The 17,462-nt window shown below is 38.1% G+C and overlaps 1 protein-coding gene and 1 pseudogene across 15 annotated transcripts in view; both read left to right on the forward strand.

The window, feature by feature from the left end:
• The window catches only part of G2484-1 (protein), a 35,764-nt gene extending 25,582 nt beyond the window's left edge, over positions 1-10,182 (forward strand). For 9 of the 14 annotated variants that reach the window (XM_088856319.1, XM_088856320.1, XM_088856321.1 and 6 more), the window contains 6 exons: positions 2,781-2,848; positions 3,124-3,239; positions 3,359-3,376; positions 3,951-4,820; positions 8,307-8,415; positions 9,833-10,182. In XM_088856319.1, the coding sequence (XP_088712445.1) occupies positions 2,781-2,848; positions 3,124-3,239; positions 3,359-3,376; positions 3,951-4,820; positions 8,307-8,415; positions 9,833-9,849 (1,198 nt within the window). In that variant the 3' untranslated portion in view covers positions 9,850-10,182. Of the gene's footprint in view, positions 1-2,780; positions 2,849-2,990; positions 3,068-3,123; positions 3,240-3,358; positions 3,377-3,950; positions 4,821-8,306; positions 8,416-9,832 lie in introns of those variants that run through there. The other 5 variants (XM_088856322.1, XM_088856323.1, XM_020663970.2 and 2 more) reach the window with 1 other exon arrangement.
• Positions 10,183-13,110: 2,928 nt separating this feature from the next.
• Positions 13,111-17,174, forward strand: LOC18428845 (malate dehydrogenase, cytoplasmic-like; annotated as a pseudogene). The gene is made up of 6 exons (XR_016048037.1): positions 13,111-13,335; positions 13,449-13,607; positions 14,287-14,463; positions 15,245-15,531; positions 15,655-15,790; positions 16,972-17,174. The product of XR_016048037.1 is annotated as a malate dehydrogenase, cytoplasmic-like (transcript).
• The last annotated feature ends 288 nt before the right edge of the window (positions 17,175-17,462 follow it).

The following is a 17,462-nucleotide window of genomic DNA, read 5'->3' on the forward strand; positions in this document are numbered from 1 at the left end:
AGAGAGCGAGAGTAAGGGGGGCGATGCGCCTCTTTTATTTTTTATATGAGTTGTACCGATGTGGTACAACTTGCCTTGGCACAAGGTTGAGGCCGAGTAGTCTCAAAATACTGAACTGGAGAGTGCTTGTAAACCTGGGAGAGTTGGGGGGATGGATATCAGACTGTTGAAGGAGATGTACCTCGCAGTCTTAAGCAAATGGTTGTTTAGGTTTGGTGTGGCTGAAACCAACTCTGGAAACAAGTAATTTGGATAAGTGTAAATTCGGTGGTTTCAATCGCCTAGGCATCCTGCGTCTAGGCGGCTGCCTAGGCGCCACCTTGTGACAGTTTGTCAAATGTCAGAAAATCCCTTGGTGAGGGTCACAATTTGTCATTTTTCCCCTGAAAAAGTAGGAAAAGGTCTTGGGGAATATTCTAAACCCCCAAAACCAATACCATGCCTTTTAGAGAGAGAAAAACTTCTCAAAAACCATTCTTTTGTGATTTATTGAAAGATCGATAAATTTTCGATTTCTTCCCAAAACAAAGGCAATAGTTCGTAGGTGTTTTTCGATTTCAAGATCTCTCTCTCCGATTTCCTTCTCTCTCAGCTCTCTCTTTCTCTCTCTCTCTGATTTCTCCCTCTCTTTCATCTCTCTTCAATTTCTCTCTCTCTGCTCTCTGCCCCCCTCGTGATTTCTCCATCTCTCTCTCTCCCCCCCTTGATTTCTCCCTCTGATCCCTCTCCCGTTGATTCTTTCTCTCTCTCTCTCAGCTCGCTCTCTCTATCTTTGATTTCTCCCTCTGTTTGACCTCTCTCTCACAGATCTCTTTCCCTAATAGAGAGAGATGACAATGGGGACAGACTTCTGCCCCCTTTTAGAGAGAGGGAGAAAGAAAGAAAGATAGGGAGGGAGTAAGGAAGAGAACGAGGAATGAAAAGGGCAGTGGAAATCACCCCCCTTTAAGAGAGAGAGAGAGAGAGAGAGAGAGAGAGAGAGAGAGAGAGAGTACCTGTTTAGAGTAGAAAGAGGGTGCTCTGCCAAGTAGAGTGTGATGAGAAGGTGGTGCCCCACATTTGAGAGAGAGAGAGAGAGTAAGGGGGGCGATGTGCCTCTTTTATTTTGTATATGAGTTGTACCGAGGTGGTACAACTTGCCTTGGCACAAGGCCAAGGCTGAGGCCGAGTAGTCTCGAAATACTGAACTGGAGAGTGCTTGTAAACCTGGGAGAGTTGGGGGGATGGATATCAGACTGTTGAAGGAGATGTACCTCGCAGTCTTAAGCAAATGGTTGTTTAGGTTTGGTGTGGCTGAAACCAACTCTGGAAACAAGTAATTTGGATAAGTGTAAATTCGGTGGTTTCAATCGGCTTGCCAACCCTCCATGACATAGGGTTTCAGGCTTGGAAGGATGTGTGCACAATCTGCAGGGCATTAGTTAACAGTAAGAGGTTCATGATGGGTAATGGAACCAGAATACACTTCTCGATCAACCTCTGGGCGGGGTGCCACTTCGGGGGGGGGGGGTGGGTGGTGTGGAGAGCCATTATAAAGGTGCTTTGACAAACTAGTACAGATTGCCACAGACCAGAATGCAGCCATCTCAGACTGCAGAAGAACTGGGCGGTGAGAGGATTTGGTGCTCCAGAATCGTGAAGGAACTTACCAGACTTTGAGATCAGCGAGTTAACATTGTTATCAAGTTGTTTGCAGCAAGTCTACTTACACGGAAGTGGGGGGTATAACATCCTTCGGGCCCGCACTTGTTAGGGGGAATTCTTGGTTATCTTTTTACTATGCGCTCACCCAATTGCAGCAATCAGGCAGTAGTTAGAAAAGTGTGGGGAGAATTGAGCCCCTTGTAGTTTTTCTGCTTTCCTGGGGTTGGCTGTGCTCAACAAATTACTTACCATAGACCACCTACAATCAAGGGGGTTGCCCATTCCTGATAGATGTATGCTCTGCAAGGAGCAATTGCAGTCAGTCTTGCTCCAACACTGCGACATGGATGTTTTGCTCATTAGTAGATGGAAAGTTCGTCGTATAAGGTTTTACAGACACCATGCATTGAAGATGATAATTTCTAATTCGAACTAGGATGTGTATTAATGTGGTGCAAATCAGAGTCTGTTGTCTGGTTTTGTGTTAAATTCTGCATGGTTGTTTTTTTTTAAAAATAAATACAATCTGCATGATTGTTTTAGTAAAATGTGTATATAGAGGAATTACAAATATATGCAGTTCTTTAAATGCTGGTATATGTAGTCTTTTACATGTACAAATCAAATTATGACACAGATGTTTAGTTTCCTTCTTTATTCTCAGATATTTCTTTCTATATATCTTCCCAATTTTGCAAAATGAATTTTAGAATATGAAATGCATGTACTAATCCGAAATTAAATACAGGGATGTAAAATGACTAGTCATCTCTCCACCATTCATTGTTGTGTTTTTTCGTTTAGCATCAGCACTTTACCGGCATTCAATGAACCTCGAAAGTGCCAGTTTGTCTTTTTGTTAGAATGCTACCTATATTTTTTTTAATGCATTTTTTAAGCTTCTTTGTGTCAAATTTATGGAAAATTTGTTTGTCAAAGTCGGGAATCTTTGTTATGACAGAACTAAGAATTTTCCTGTAAATCTTATAATGAATTACATGTAGAATTAGTTTTGACTTTGAATGCTATATTTTCCCATTTTTCTCATCCATTCCCTAATGCATTGCCTCCAAAAAAAAAATGTAAAGTTGTTGTAAACATATTGCTTTTTTAATGGGGTATTATTAAATTCTCAGATGGTGGGAAGGAATTGTCACTGAGAAGTTCAAGGAGGATGAAAGCAAATTGAGTGTTCATTTTCCAGGTATGGACAGTTGACTTATTTTGCTGCATTTGAGCAATTCCATGCTCTTTTCTTTTTAAATGCTCTGATTATCATGGTCTTTTGGTTTGCTAACAGTATTTTGTCATATTTTTTCATGTTTTCTTATGACTGGTATTTTCAGTGGACTTCGAACAGAGGGTGCTTATGAGTTTTTATTGTAGGAAATCTTCTATAACCAAATGATATTATTTCTAGTTCTTTTTAGTTTTAGCATGGAAATAGCTGATTATTTGAGATTGTTTCTCTACTTGCAGCTGAAGGAGATTCATCAGTTGTGAAAACTTGGAACCTCAGGCCATCACTGGTTTGGAAGGATAGCCATTGGGTTGAATGGTCACACTCTAATGAAGATGAGCAATGGACAAAAGAGGTAGGGTTATGTAGTTTTAAGCAATTGATGAGCTTTTTTAATGGAATTGCACATTTCGCAATCATTCCTCCTGCTTTTTGGATTGTTCCATTTACTTACTATGATATTCATGTTGACAGGATGTGACACAAATACGGGTATGGGATACAACACAAATATGGCTGGATACTTTGTCGGTCATACCGTAGTTTTTCATGCAAGATTACTGATATCCTTCATATTTTGATGATAAAAAATGCACACACCCACATATATATTTAACTTGAATAAAGGAAAGTATACCCACAAAATTTATGGTATAAAATACACATCTGGGGCATAGACTGTCCTGTCTCAAGAAAGCCAGTGGGGATAAACCTTAGTTGTGAGGATCGCCATTCTTGCCAGAGGGTATGGCTCATCTCTAATGTCTGTCTTGAGAATGGATGCATAGGTCAGATGTTTGTGTGTGGTACAATATTCCTTTTTGTAATGCTAGTGTGATGCTTCAAACTTATTGACATCTATATATTCACACTGTATATATGCATGTGTGTCTGCATGCATGTGCGTGTGCGTGTGTGTGTGTGTGTGTGTGTGAGAGAGAGAGAGAGAGAGAGAGAGAGAGAGAGAGAGAGATGAGGCTGAGCCCAATTTTTTGTAGCAGAAAAGAAATGGGCTTAATCATGGTTTGTGATTCTCATTTTTGAAATCATCTGTGATGCATCATAGGAAAAACGACAAAAACTTGGGCACCCTGAACTAGATCCTGAAACTGAGGCCAGAGGGACTGAAAAGGCACCAAACTATTTGTACACCGAGGACCCTAAGAAACCTCAAAACCTTAGATCATTGCCACTATCTGCAAAGGATAAATTATTTGATGTTGGAAAGAGCTCCAGAGAGGGAAATCCCTCTGGTGAAATGAGAGTCAAACGGAAAGGGTTGCAAAAGGAAGGGTCAAAAGTGGTTTTTGGGGTTCCGAAGCCAGGAAAGAAAAGGAAATTCATGGATGTTAGCAAGCATTATGTCTCAGAAAGAAGTGGTAAATTACCCGAGAGAAATGATTCTGTTAAGTTCTTGAAATATTTGATCCCACAAGGTTCACGAGGGGCTACCAGGGGCTCCTCAAAAGTAGATGTTAAAGCTAAACAAGCAGTCGATCCTAAGTCTAAGGAGGTTAAGATTGAGAAAGCACAGAGGATCCCAAATAGGAACAGATCTGAGAAAAATGGTTCTTCTCTCTCTACTTCTACTGAGACCACAAGTGTGGATCCCTTACTGAATTCAAGAGGTCCTCTGACCACTGATAATAATAACAAGGTCGACAAGCAGCAAACTCCTGAAGTTGGGTCTTTACCTAATGTTACAAGGGATGTTCCTGTTTTATTTTCATCCATGGAACACTCATTGCAAGCACCCTCGAGAAGTAAATCTTCTACTATTATGGAGAGAGAACAGGTCCCTAAAGGAAAACATCTACCTAGTGCAGATAAGTTAAATGCAGAGGAAGATAAGTCTGCGGATGCTAGTGCTCATGGAAAGCCAGCTTCTGATTTAGAGCCTAGGAGATCAAACCGCAGAATTCAGCCTACGTCAAGGGTAAACCTGCGACTCTCTCTCTCTCTCTCCTTCTCTTTTTCTCTCTTATATATAGGGAGGTATATAATGAGACCATTTACCTTTGGTACAAGGTGGTCACAATTAATCTTGACCATTGGATATAAAATTGGGTGTTTGCATTTATTTCACTGACCAAGCTCAATGTTCAAAAGAAATTTTCTTGAACTTTGTGACACCCATTATCAGATTTCACATCAAATGGTTGTAAGTAATTGTAACGTCTCTGTACCAAAGGTAAATGGTCTCATTGTATACAATCTATATATATATATATATGGGATTGTATACAATGAGACCATTTACCTTTGGTACAAGGTGGTCACAATTGATCTTGACCATTGGATGTGAAATTGAGTGGCTGCATTTATTCTATTGATCAAACTCAAACTTCAAAAGAAATTTTCTCGAACTTTGTGACACACCCAAACTATCAAATTTCACATCGGATGGTTGTAAGTAATTGTGACTACCTTGTATCAAAGGTAAATGGTCTCATTGTATACAATCTCATATATATATATATATATATATATATATATATATATATAGGAATTGTCTGCCAAGAGACTATTTATCTTTTGTACATAGAGGCCACAATTATTCTTGTTTTAAAATGGGTGGTTGTAAGAGTGTCATTCGATAGACCCAAGATTCCAAAAGAAAAATTCACCGAAAACGGTGGGGCACATTTGGCCCACCTTTTTGGTTTGTGCCTTTTTTCCATCATTTTTATTTTGGAGTGCCTAGAGGAGTACAAATGCAAAATTTGGAGTTCATCGCAATCCTATTATTTTCAAAAAAAAAAAAGAACAGAAAAATTGTAACATGCAATGCTGGCCCATCATACACACACATATGTAGGTATGTATGTATGTATGTATGTATGTATGTTTGGAAATTAGTGGAACAATAACTCAAATTGAATGATCTAAATTTGAATGGCCTACATTGTGTATTTGATTTTTTATTTATGAGGAAGTAGGGTCTGATGGACCATAAATATTGCACACTTGTACTCCTCATCTAGATGCTTCTAATTAAAATAAAAAAAGTTACACGTTTGAAGACGGTTGGGCAGATGTGTCTGCCATTCTTGGTTGTCTAGATCGCCCCCTCCCTTCATTCTGGGTCATTAGGCATATGTTATAGTATAAGCTCTTCAGCCTATTGAATTTTTATCGTCTATATAGATATATGGGGAGTGATGTCATATAGTAATATTATAATGATACGACCTTTAAAAGACATGATAGAGTCATTTGTTTAACCCCAGTTTTTAAATATATACCTCTTTCATTCTAAATGACAATCACCAAAAAAACAAAGTTTGAGACCCTAGAAGGTGTTTTTTTAATCCAATTAACATAGGCCGTCCATTTTGATGACATGCTTAGATCTCGGCCTTGGAAGGATTTTTTCCCTGTCTAAATGTTTTAGATGGCTTTTTTTATTATTAGACGAATAATTTTAATAAAGAAAAAAATGATTTTTAGTTTTTAACGGTCTAGATCTTGAAGTTCACCAAATAGAGGGTCTATATTTATTGTTAGAGGGGGATTTTTTTTTACTCTATATAGGGTGCAAATTGAATTTCATTTTTTTGGGGATTGATTATTGAGATGAAAAGAGGGTGTGTACAGTTTTTGGTGTCATACAAATGCTGCAAAAACACACACACACACACACACACACACACATATATATATATATATATATATATATGGAAGATGCTGCGGTATGCCGATTCGTGTACCGCTACAGTAAACGCAGAATGGCCCAGATCGAATTTGGCCGATCTGACGATCACAGATGTCCGGTCGTGTTTTATTTTTCATTGTTTTTCTACAAATCGGAATGATACGAAAAATATCAAAAAATATTTTACATGAAATAAATTGACCAAAATACTCCCAAAACGTTTCAGGGGTATTTTGGTCTTTTTTTTTTTATATTACGAGGTGCGCTTCACTAAGATGTACACGCACTCCAAATTTCAGATCATTTCAATTTGTAGAAAAAAAAATAAAATTCAAACACTCTCGAACAACCGTGGCCGTCAGATCGGCCCAGATTTGATCGGAGCTGTTGGGCCTTAACTATAGTGGTACACATATGGGCGTACAGGAAAATTTTCCTACATATATATATATAGAAAACTCTTCTCAATGCCTATAGGCGAAAATGAACAGTGATTTCGCCTACCCTCATCACCATCTAAACTTCATCGCATAGTCACAGTTGTGGTAGTATTTCAATTTCATTTTTTTTCTATAAATCCAAATTACTTGAAATTTGGAGCTTGTGTACATCTTAGTGATGCGCATGTAATAAAAATATAAAAAAAATAATTCGTAAAATATAAATGGACTAAAATACCCCCAAAAATTTATGGGGGTATTTTAGTCAATTTATATTTGACGAATCGGTTTTTTCATATTTTTAGTAGGTGTGCCTCACTAAGATGTACACACGCTCTTAATTTCAGATCATTCCGATTGGTAAAAAAAAGAAATTGAAACACTACCGAACAACTGTGATCATGCGATGAACTTTGGATGGTGATGATGGTAGGCGAAATCACTGTTCATTTTCGTCTATAGGCGTTTTGTAGTATCTTCCTATATATATATATGTGTGTGTGTGTGTGTGCACGTGTGGATTTCACTCTATACACTAGCTCACACACGGAATAGTGTATGCCCAACATTTGGTCAAATCGGATGGCATGTTGCATTGTTTGTATTTTTTTTACAAAGCTGTTTGACTTGAAAATTTGAGCCTCAACTGTTCTAAATGAGGCACACATAAAAAAAAAGAGAAATAGCTAGAAAAAATAAAATGACCAAATACCCATGAGATGTTAGGGTAATGTTGGTTAATTTATTTTTGGAATTGTTATTATTTGTATTTTTCTTAGGTGTTACTCTAGTGAGATACACACACCTTCAAATTTTCAAAACATTAGATGACATACGAACACACTCAAATATTATATGCTCCCTTGGAGCAAAAGAAGTACATTTCTTTCGCACATAAAACCCTATCTAGGATAAAATTTCAAGGCCAAAAATATCGGTATGTGACCTCGACCTAGTGATCCGCTAAAATAAAGAAACTTATTTATGTACTTGGAACTGCATTGGAGGGAATAATGCGCTGGAATTGCACACTAGCTGTCCAATTTATGGACAGTCATAGCTATGAATTTTTGTTACTCAAAATCTTCTCTTCCTTTTTTTTTTTCTTTTCTTTTATTGAAATACTCATAGGTTATCTTCTCAAAAAAAAAAAAAACTCAAGGTTATTTCTGAAGTGTAACCAAAAATTTCAGATCAAGATGATCTTCCTAAGTAGCTCATTTACCTTGAGGGACTAAAAGAAAAATTTGCTTCTGTGGGTACATAGTACACACGTTTGTGTGTGTGATTAGTATTTTGGAAATGATGTGCATGTTAATGCATGCAGTTATTGGAGGGACTTCAGAGCACCCCAAGCATCCCAAAAGCTCCCACAACTGCTTCACATGACAGGGGTCATAAGAATCACAATCGACCTGCATCTTCATCTTTGAAAGGTATGTCGTTATTTACAGGCTTTATGTTTTAGAAAAGTGTACAGCAAGACCAATTATGTCTGGTATATGGAGATCTCCAGTGTTCAAAAAATTGACTCGGCCAAGTTACTCGGGCCCTGGCCTAGGCGATTTACTTGGGCGAGTCCAAGTAACTCGCTTGATTCCAGTGCATATTTTTTAAAGAAAATGAAGAAAAATACATAATATGTACATTTAGTGCGAAGTTTTTTAACATCAAATAGTCAATGGCGTGTTGGTTATGTCGTGGGACATTAGTGGCCTCCCTAACAGAAGTTGCGGTTCGATTCCTGATGGCCTGTGATTTTTTTAAAGCTTCTATGGAATAAAAAAAGTGACAAATTTTTACAAAAATGGGAAGGTCTTTTGGGATTCGGACCCTAACCATGTGAAATCTGCGAAATTTTACGCGTAAACAATAACCAGGGAGACTTCACGACTTATGTGACTTAAATGTGACGTATAAATATAAATGTAGTTTATAAAATTGTTGTACAACCAACTCGCCTTCAACTCGCCTCGCCAATAGAGCGGAGCCGAGTTACTCGGTCGAGTCCAAGTGGCCTCGGCCAAGTTTCAAAACCATGGAGGTTGCAATTACACTTTGTTGTTAGATTTGAAATGGAGCCCTTGGATTGTGCCATCGACTAAGCTTAAAGTTCAAAAGACAATTTCTTGAACTTTGTGACACACCCCAAGCTATCAGATTCGACATCTGACAGCTAAGGGTAAATGTTACAGTGTACCACAGGGAAATGATCTGAAAGCATACAATGACATGTTTTTGGCAAATCCTCTCCCTTGATACAACAATTTCCGCTTTGCATATTTTCAGTTCTGAACTTAGCATAGTTTTCTTGACAAATTTTGACCAAACATACCCCTCCCTAGTATTATAAATCATCTTCAGATAGGGGCATTCACTTTCCCTGAAGGAAATGACAGATTTATCAATGTGGCAATGGTTGATATTTAGTGCCTAAATATGTGCATTCACTTCTTACTTGTAAGAAAAAGATTTATATAAGGCCTTTTAGCTGCACTTCAAAACCTTGCTGGAAGCTGCACTTCAAAACCCTGCTGGAAAGCTCTCAAACTGATCATCTCCTCCTCGGCAATTAGTGATCTGAACAGCAAATGGATTTCGAGCCTTAAAGTTGTGGAGCTTATGTTTTCCAAATGGGTTTTTGAATTGCAGCGTTACTTTTTAACATAAAGCCTAGGCTTTATGCAGCCACACCCTATCTGCAATTGTCTCAGGGAAATCACGCTATAAAGGAATATTCTGCAAGTAGTTTTTCCCCTCATCAATGAGGCATTCCAGTGAAAAGGTGTAAAGTACACTTGGTTGATTTTGTGGCATAGTTAAAAACTAACTTTTACTCTGTTATATAACCAGGGACTGGCCATGGTTGACAAGAGGATGACGAGGGGTTCGATTCACCCTGTTGGGTCAGGTGTATTTTGGTAGGTTAGGCAAAATATGGATCCATTGACAGTCCCAGTTATACGTTTAGTGTACATATTGTAGTTGAAGAAGATCATGATGCCCTGCTCTCTCTCTCTCTCTCTCTCTCTCTCTCTCTAACACTTGTATTTTACAGGGCAGGTCCAACTCATAATTCCTCACGATTGTGAGTTTTTACAATTCCTTTGTATGATATATGTGTCTGTGTTATAGCTTAGAAATCGACATGCTGTTGAACAGTTTTCCCTTATTGAATGGTTTGCACTGATCGCTTCTTGTCATGGCAACTATCAGGAATGATCTCTTTCTCTCCTCTCTCTCTCTCTGTGAGTACGTGACCCTCTGTGTGTGTACGAGTGCGCAGGCATTCGCACGAATGTGAACTGGATAATGGTCTTTTGTAAGTGGCAGTTTGCGGCATGGTCCATGCAGTATACAAACATTAATATGCTGTAGCACACTGTTGCTTTACTTGCGTGGAAAATGTTGTTGAGAATGGATTTATATGTGGTTTGTTTGTATGCAGCATATAGCCTTCAAATAAATATATGCGTTAATTGTATTGTGGATTATATATAATGGGCGCTGGTACTTTTCAAGTGGAAGGCTAACAATACAACAAGAAACTGGATGGTTGGATGGTGTCGGTCCTCTACGAGGGAGAGAGAGAGTGGGGAGGGGACTGTAAAGTATGCATTCTACTCATGTATTGGGAAATATATTGCAAGTTTATTTTCTTTGGTCATTTACGATAGGCACTAAATAAAATTTTCCTAAAGCATTGTACACAGTCAGCATGTATATGATTTTTTATGGCTAGCACGGTTTACTTTGAGGCTCCATTTGGATGTCTTGGTGGCCATACCTTAGCACTTTACCTGCATGTACGGATGAGCGAAACTACGTCTTCGATATCAAAGTTTGCCAGAAGTAGTAAAACATGTCTCTTTTGAGAAAATGTCATTCAAGGGGTTAAAATGCCTTAGTCAATTATTAAGAGATTAAAAGATTCTAATTAATATTATTTATTTTTTAATTTCATTTCAATAGTTAGTTGTTTTATGAAATCACCATCATCATTATCAGAGTTTTTTTTAAAAAATAATTTTTGGTTTGTCATTCTGTTTTATCGAGGGTCACACTCTTAATTTTTATAAAATTCCTTTTGAAAATGTCTAATTTGGGCGTTGTTCAGGGTGAACAAGGGCTCAGTATTTGATCCACCTTGAAGGAGCAGTGGTACGCTCACTATTTTCTTAGGCCCTCTTGAGTCATCCAAACTGTGCGTTGATTGTTACCAACTATCAAGTTAAAGACCTTTTTGTATCATTACAAATGCAGCTGTGGTTTTTGTTAAATTTGTCCTGGGTATAAGATCAGATCAGTCACTCTCTTTCTTCCTCGAGCCACTGTTTTCCCTGTTATGAAAAGCAAAAGATTCTTCCTGTTATTTGCAGTAAGAGGAAAGGAAAAGACGGGAGGCAAAGTTGGGTGACACCTCAGGGTTAAGAATAAAGCCTAATTTGATCTCATCTCTCTATAGTTCTACCTTTATAAAAAGAGGCTATTTGAGAGAGTAGAGAATAAAAGTTTTTGATCTTAATATCTAGGGGTGGCAATGGGTCCGGCAGCTTGGATCCGGACCCCAAAAAAATGACATGGGATCTGGACCTGAAATCACCGGACCTTGACCCAAATCCAAAAATATATTGTGGGACCCATAACCAGATTTGAAAAAATATTGTGGGACTTGGACCTAGTCCCGGTCTTAGATCCGGACCCAGACACGATCGGACTTGATCCAAAAATTAAAATATCTATGTATTTAACTATATTCAAATATATTTCATATATTGGGACTCAAAAAATTATTACTTGAATAGTGTTCATGTAAGATTTGGACTCAGGCGTGACCCGCCAGGTCCAACTTTTTGACCCCTGGACCCGGACTAGCCCTTGGGTCCCAGGTAGGGTCAGGGTCCATTGCTACCCCTGATATCTCTCTTTTTCTTCGAAGGAAAAGATTTATAAGACGATTTACGGCTAGTACTTACAAAGAAAAGAATAAGTTTAGTTTGGGTGATCTCTCTCTCCTAATGGAAGTTAACTAGGCGTGATCTCTCTACACTACTGCTACCCCGGCTGTAAACTGTAAATCGTACACTATCGTTGTTTATAAATGAGACAAATTGAATTTAAACTGGGTGGTGTTTCACAAAAAGGTTACAGTGTTCAGTGTTTAGTTCAAATTGCACTGGATTGAGGGAACGAGAACTTCGCAAGAGTTCGACAGGAGTTTGGGACTGTTTCAAACTGATTTCATTTGAAACTATGAACATTGATCAGAGATTACCCTGTTTCTGAGGAATAAAAGAATTCGATCGAGGTGAGCTCTCCTTCTAAAGGTCGGCATAAAATTTGAGAAGAAACATGGAGTCCGACCCTTCCTACGAATTTTCGCGGTGGTTAACTGAGTTCACTTAATCATGGCTGCGGTTTTGCAGACATTCATGCAACTTCGGCTTTGGTTCGGCAAAGACTTGATTCTCTCTATCAGAGGCAATGCAAGTTTCAATGGTTTTGCCTGCAGTTTTAGCCAACTCTCGTTTTCCGCCACAGTTACATAGTGTCGAGTGATCTTTCATTCCCTGTCGCCACGGTTATATACTGATTTTGCTAGCACATATGAAGTTTCAAGGGATCTCTTGTTTCTATATTAGAGAGAGAGAGAGAGAGCGGAGGTTGGGTGGGTGGTCTTTCTTTAATTATGCATGGAGAGAGAGATTATGCATGAAGGCTACATAAGGACATTCAAAAACTCATCATCATCTAAGTATTATCCCAACTATTTAGGGTTTATTCATTTACTTCTATTGAAATCATAACTGATTACTTCTATTAAAATCAACAACATTTGATAAATGATGTGCAAGGCCTTGAGGAGTTGATGGAATTACAGCGCTCAGAAAGTTTACCATCCTCTGTAAATGACCCCAAAAAAAAGAGGAATTTTCACAACAGATACACCTTTCTTAAAAGGGAATAAAGAATGCATGGTATTCATTGACTTTAGCCTTTGAATCAGAATGACTTGGCGTATGGTTCTCTCTCTCTCTCACTCTCTTTGTCTCTTTCTGTGCGTGTAAAGGTAAACACGCCACCTTTCCATCTTCTTCGAGCAGTAGAGAAATGTAATGATTTTGGTGCGAAACTGGCAAAATAAATTGTTGTTCAACTTGTTGAGCTGGTTGATCTCGGATAAAATCAGTGTTTGAAAATTTGGTCGAGTCCACTCCTAGTAATGGCTAATATCCTGTTGAGTTTCCAGAGGCTTTTATCCTACTTGTGGTCATGGACTCTCCTTCCAAATGCTTTGACGTTTATCAAAAGTTTAACCACTTCTCCAAAGCAACCTATTCGAGTTTTAGTGACTGGTGCTACTGGCATGTAAATTAAGAGAGAGAGAGAGAGAGAGAGAGAGAGAGAGAGAGAGTGATTCTAAATGGTGATGAGCACTGAAGCTGTATTTAATTAAATGGATTTGCAGGACAAATAGGTTATGCCCTTGTCCCAATGATAGCCAGAGGGGAAATGCTAGGCCCTGATCAACCTGTGATCCTTCATTTACTTGACATTCCTCAAACTGCAGAGGTCTTAGATGCTGTAAGAATGGAATTGGTTGATGCTGCATTTCCACTCCTCAAAGGTCCACATTTTTCTTCATGTCTTAGCAAAATCATCAAGTTTTTCCCATGTACTCTGTTTTATTTTAACATCAGGTGGTTTCTTACAAGGAAAAATTACGTACGGATAGGAAATAATCTGCAGAATTAGTACATGGTCCAAAAATTTCCTAAAATTAAGATTAATATAGGGAATGAACACAATTGGTTTAGTTGTTGCCCAAGTATCAGAGCATGGAATAGTGGATACTGAAAACACTGTTTCCATGCATAGGGCTAAGGTGAAAGAGTGATCCCTCTTGCGTACATATTACACCACCCCAAATTGATGCTTTTTTCTTCGCTGGGTAGCAAGGGGTTCACCCTTTTTATTAATATGTGAAATTAGTTCAAGATGCATATAAGAAGTGCATACGATATTTATTAGCCCATGGGCTCATAGCTAGAATATGAGCCAAGCTCTAAATACATAGTGGAGGGATATCCTTGGGCTGAAACTTTTTCACAATTTCATTTGAAAAGTGGATGATTTCAAGAAAAAAAAAATGATTTCGAGTTCTTGCAACCAAAGGGACAACTTGTGTGCAAATTTGAGGTAGACTAGATGAATTCATTTTATACAAACCCATTAGGCCTGCATAATCTTTTTCCATGCATATCTCATGCATCTTTCTCATGAGTTAGTTGCTTGGAATCTTACAGGTATTGTTGCTACTTCAGATCTTGTTAAGGCTTGCACTGATGTAAATATTGTGGTGATGCTTGGAGGTTTTCCCAGAAAAGAGGGAATGGAAAGGAAAGATGTGATGTCCAAAAATGTGTCCATTTACAGGACTCAGGCATTCTGTATTGGAAAAGCATGCTGCCCCAAATTGCAAGGTGATCTTCAGTGATTCCAAAAACTCATTAATATGTTGATTGTGAAAATAACCTCAAATTAATCTTTTTTATCGAATCGTATGAGTTCTCCTAACACGTTCACATGTGAGGCTTGTGAACAAAAGATGAACGACCATGGAATGGCCTCTAGGCTTTCGTGGTCAGGATGGTGAGGTGCCACATCATGACGTTTAGAGTTACATTCATACTAAGGTAGAAAGATAACATTCAAAAAAGGCAGAAAAAGCGAAAAGAGATGAATGGCCCAGGTACCAATTCACAGAATTAGGGTTATGGAGAAGTAAGGATCCATTGGACCTTTACTCACCAGGTCTCATGGGACTCAAAAAAAAAAAAAACATTGGATTCACACAAAATTTTGGTGTAAAATTAGTTCGCCCTTCTTGTTTTCTGTTTCGTCTCTTCTCCTTGAGTCTTGGATTTCGAGTCTACATTATGCTTTAGGCGATTCCGCTCATAGAATCATCATCCAAATGTAAAACTTTGCAACATGGTGACGAAAGACTTTTTCTTTTTTTCATATGCTATGACACTATGTTCCAGAAAGAAGGCTTCAGAATGGCAGGATAATTTACTGCATAACTTAGTACATCAAGAAAATTCTCATGATACTCTGAGTTTTTTGTGTGTACTCATAGAGAGAGAGAGAGAGAGAGAGAGAGTTATGTGCTTCATTGAATTCTGTTATAATTAGTGGACTCCATAAGTATCACTTCTGTCTTTGAAGATTTCCTTTTACCTATTGTTGTTACATGATCAGGTGCTTGTAGTGGCTAATCCAGCAAATACTACTGCACTCATCTTGAAAGAGTCTGCGCCATTCATCTCAGAGAAGAACATTAGATGCCTCACACGCCTAGATCACAACCAAGCTCTCGGCCATATCGCCGAAAGGCTAAACTTGCATGTCAGTGATGTGAAGAATGCCTTCATATGGGGAAATCATTCTTCTTCTCAATATCCTGATGCCAACCATGCAACAGTAAACACCACTGAGGGAGGACCTGTTAGAGAGCTTGTAGCGAATGATGAATGGCATGCATTTAAGTATGTATCTATATATGTATGTATAGATAGGCATAAGCGTAAATACAAACAGAGAGAAGGATGTATATATGCGTATATGTACATTTAGAGTTCATAGGATCATGTGTATTGGTTTCATGATAGGTTAAAGGGTGAGTTCATCACCATCATACAACAACGAGGAGCCGTGATCATCAAAGCTCGCAAGCTCTCGAGAGCATTGTCTGCAGCCAGTGCTGCTTGTGATCACATACATGATGGGATCCTAGGCACCCGAAAGGTGTGTTGATTCTTTTCCACCATAGGTTTTCCTCAATGAAGATAGTTATTTTATTTTCATCAAATCATACATTCATTTCTTTTTGAATTTCTATGGGAGTGTACTCTGACGGGTCTTGTGGGATTCCTGCTGGTCTAATTTATTCCTTTCCTGTTACTTGTAAGAGAGGAGAGTGGTCAATTGTACAAGGTATATGATTCTCTTTTTTCTTTTTTTTTCCTTCTGTCTTCTCTTCCCATATCCTCATTTTATTTTCCTAAATGCATAAAGTGACTTTGTTTTTCAAGAAACTGTGTTAACATCAAAAGGCATTGTGTAGTGTTATTTCCATGAAGGTAACTGCTTACCTTCATTGCGAGCATAACTCGACAAGGTACATAGCCTCCTTTTTTTATGGAACTTAAGCACTTAATTAGAAAACCAATTGTGAGCATCTGGTTTATATTGAGGAGGTCTTATGGTGAGTATTTTCAGCACTTTATAAAAATGATAACATAATAGGGCCATGCTGTGGCCATTTATGTTTTACTACTTCAGTTGTGTTCTATGGTAATTCAATTTGATACCCGAAAACAAAAGGAGTGCATATTGTAAGACTTTTGTACATAGGGGTGGCAATTAGGTTGGTTCTACCTGACACGGATCCAAGTCTAGACCAAATGTTGGACACAATGGGTTCTAGGTCCAAATGACTTGGACCTGACATAGGTTGGTTCTGGGTCCATCTTGGACCTGATATTTGTATATAATATTTATGTGTATATACAACATCATTTGTATGTTTTTAAAATATTTATAATAAAATTTATTTTTTCTTAAATCAACCTAGATCCCTCACGACCTAACATGTTAGGACCGAGTCCATTGACCTAGACTTGACATGGGTTTGAATCGGGTCTAGGTCTAGCTAGGACCCAGTCGGGTCAAGGTTGAACCAGAACCCACCCGACCCGACCCATTAACACCCCTAATTGTACTCCACCTAGGATCCGACACGACCCATTAACACCCCTAATTGTGCCAAAGCTAACCAATATTATTGCATACTTAACCATAAACAAATAGGCATCCTTGCAACTTATTGAGTTCTTACAATAGTCTACAACTGTCCATCTCTTTAGTCGTAAAATTTTAATGAACTCATGTTCTAGATTTCTAAATTTTCTTCAATTTGATGCTAGGATTGGAAATTGATGAGTTTTCTCAGGCAAAGATGGATGCAGCTGCAGCTGAACTCATTTAAGAAAGAACTCTTGCCTACAGTTCCCTAAATTAGTGGCAAACATGCACTTCTTAGCATATATGTATTTAATTATGAGCCAATTAACAATAATATTTGTACATGCATGTGTACCATAATAAAAAATGATTAGCCTTTCTCTCTCTCTCTCTCTCTCTCTCTCTCTCTCTCTCTCTCTCTGTGTTAGGATCTATTTAAAGTGGCTACTAATATGGATTAATACAAAATCAGATTTGGATGAAAATCTATTTTTGAACCTTACTTGAAAATATAATAAAATACTTTACATACATGTAATCCGCTCACACAAATGTATAAGCATATATCTACAGCTAAGGACTCCTCAAAACTTAGAATCAAATGTCTAATCTATCATCCTCCATTCTATATTTTGCCTTAATCATAAATCATAACAAGATAAGCGAATACGAA

The sequence above is a fragment of the Amborella trichopoda genome, chromosome 13, assembly GCF_054954075.1.
Source record: "Amborella trichopoda isolate Santa Cruz 75 chromosome 13, AtrichopodaSantaCruz75HAP2 v2.0, whole genome shotgun sequence".
NCBI lineage: Eukaryota > Viridiplantae > Streptophyta > Magnoliopsida > Amborellales > Amborellaceae > Amborella > Amborella trichopoda.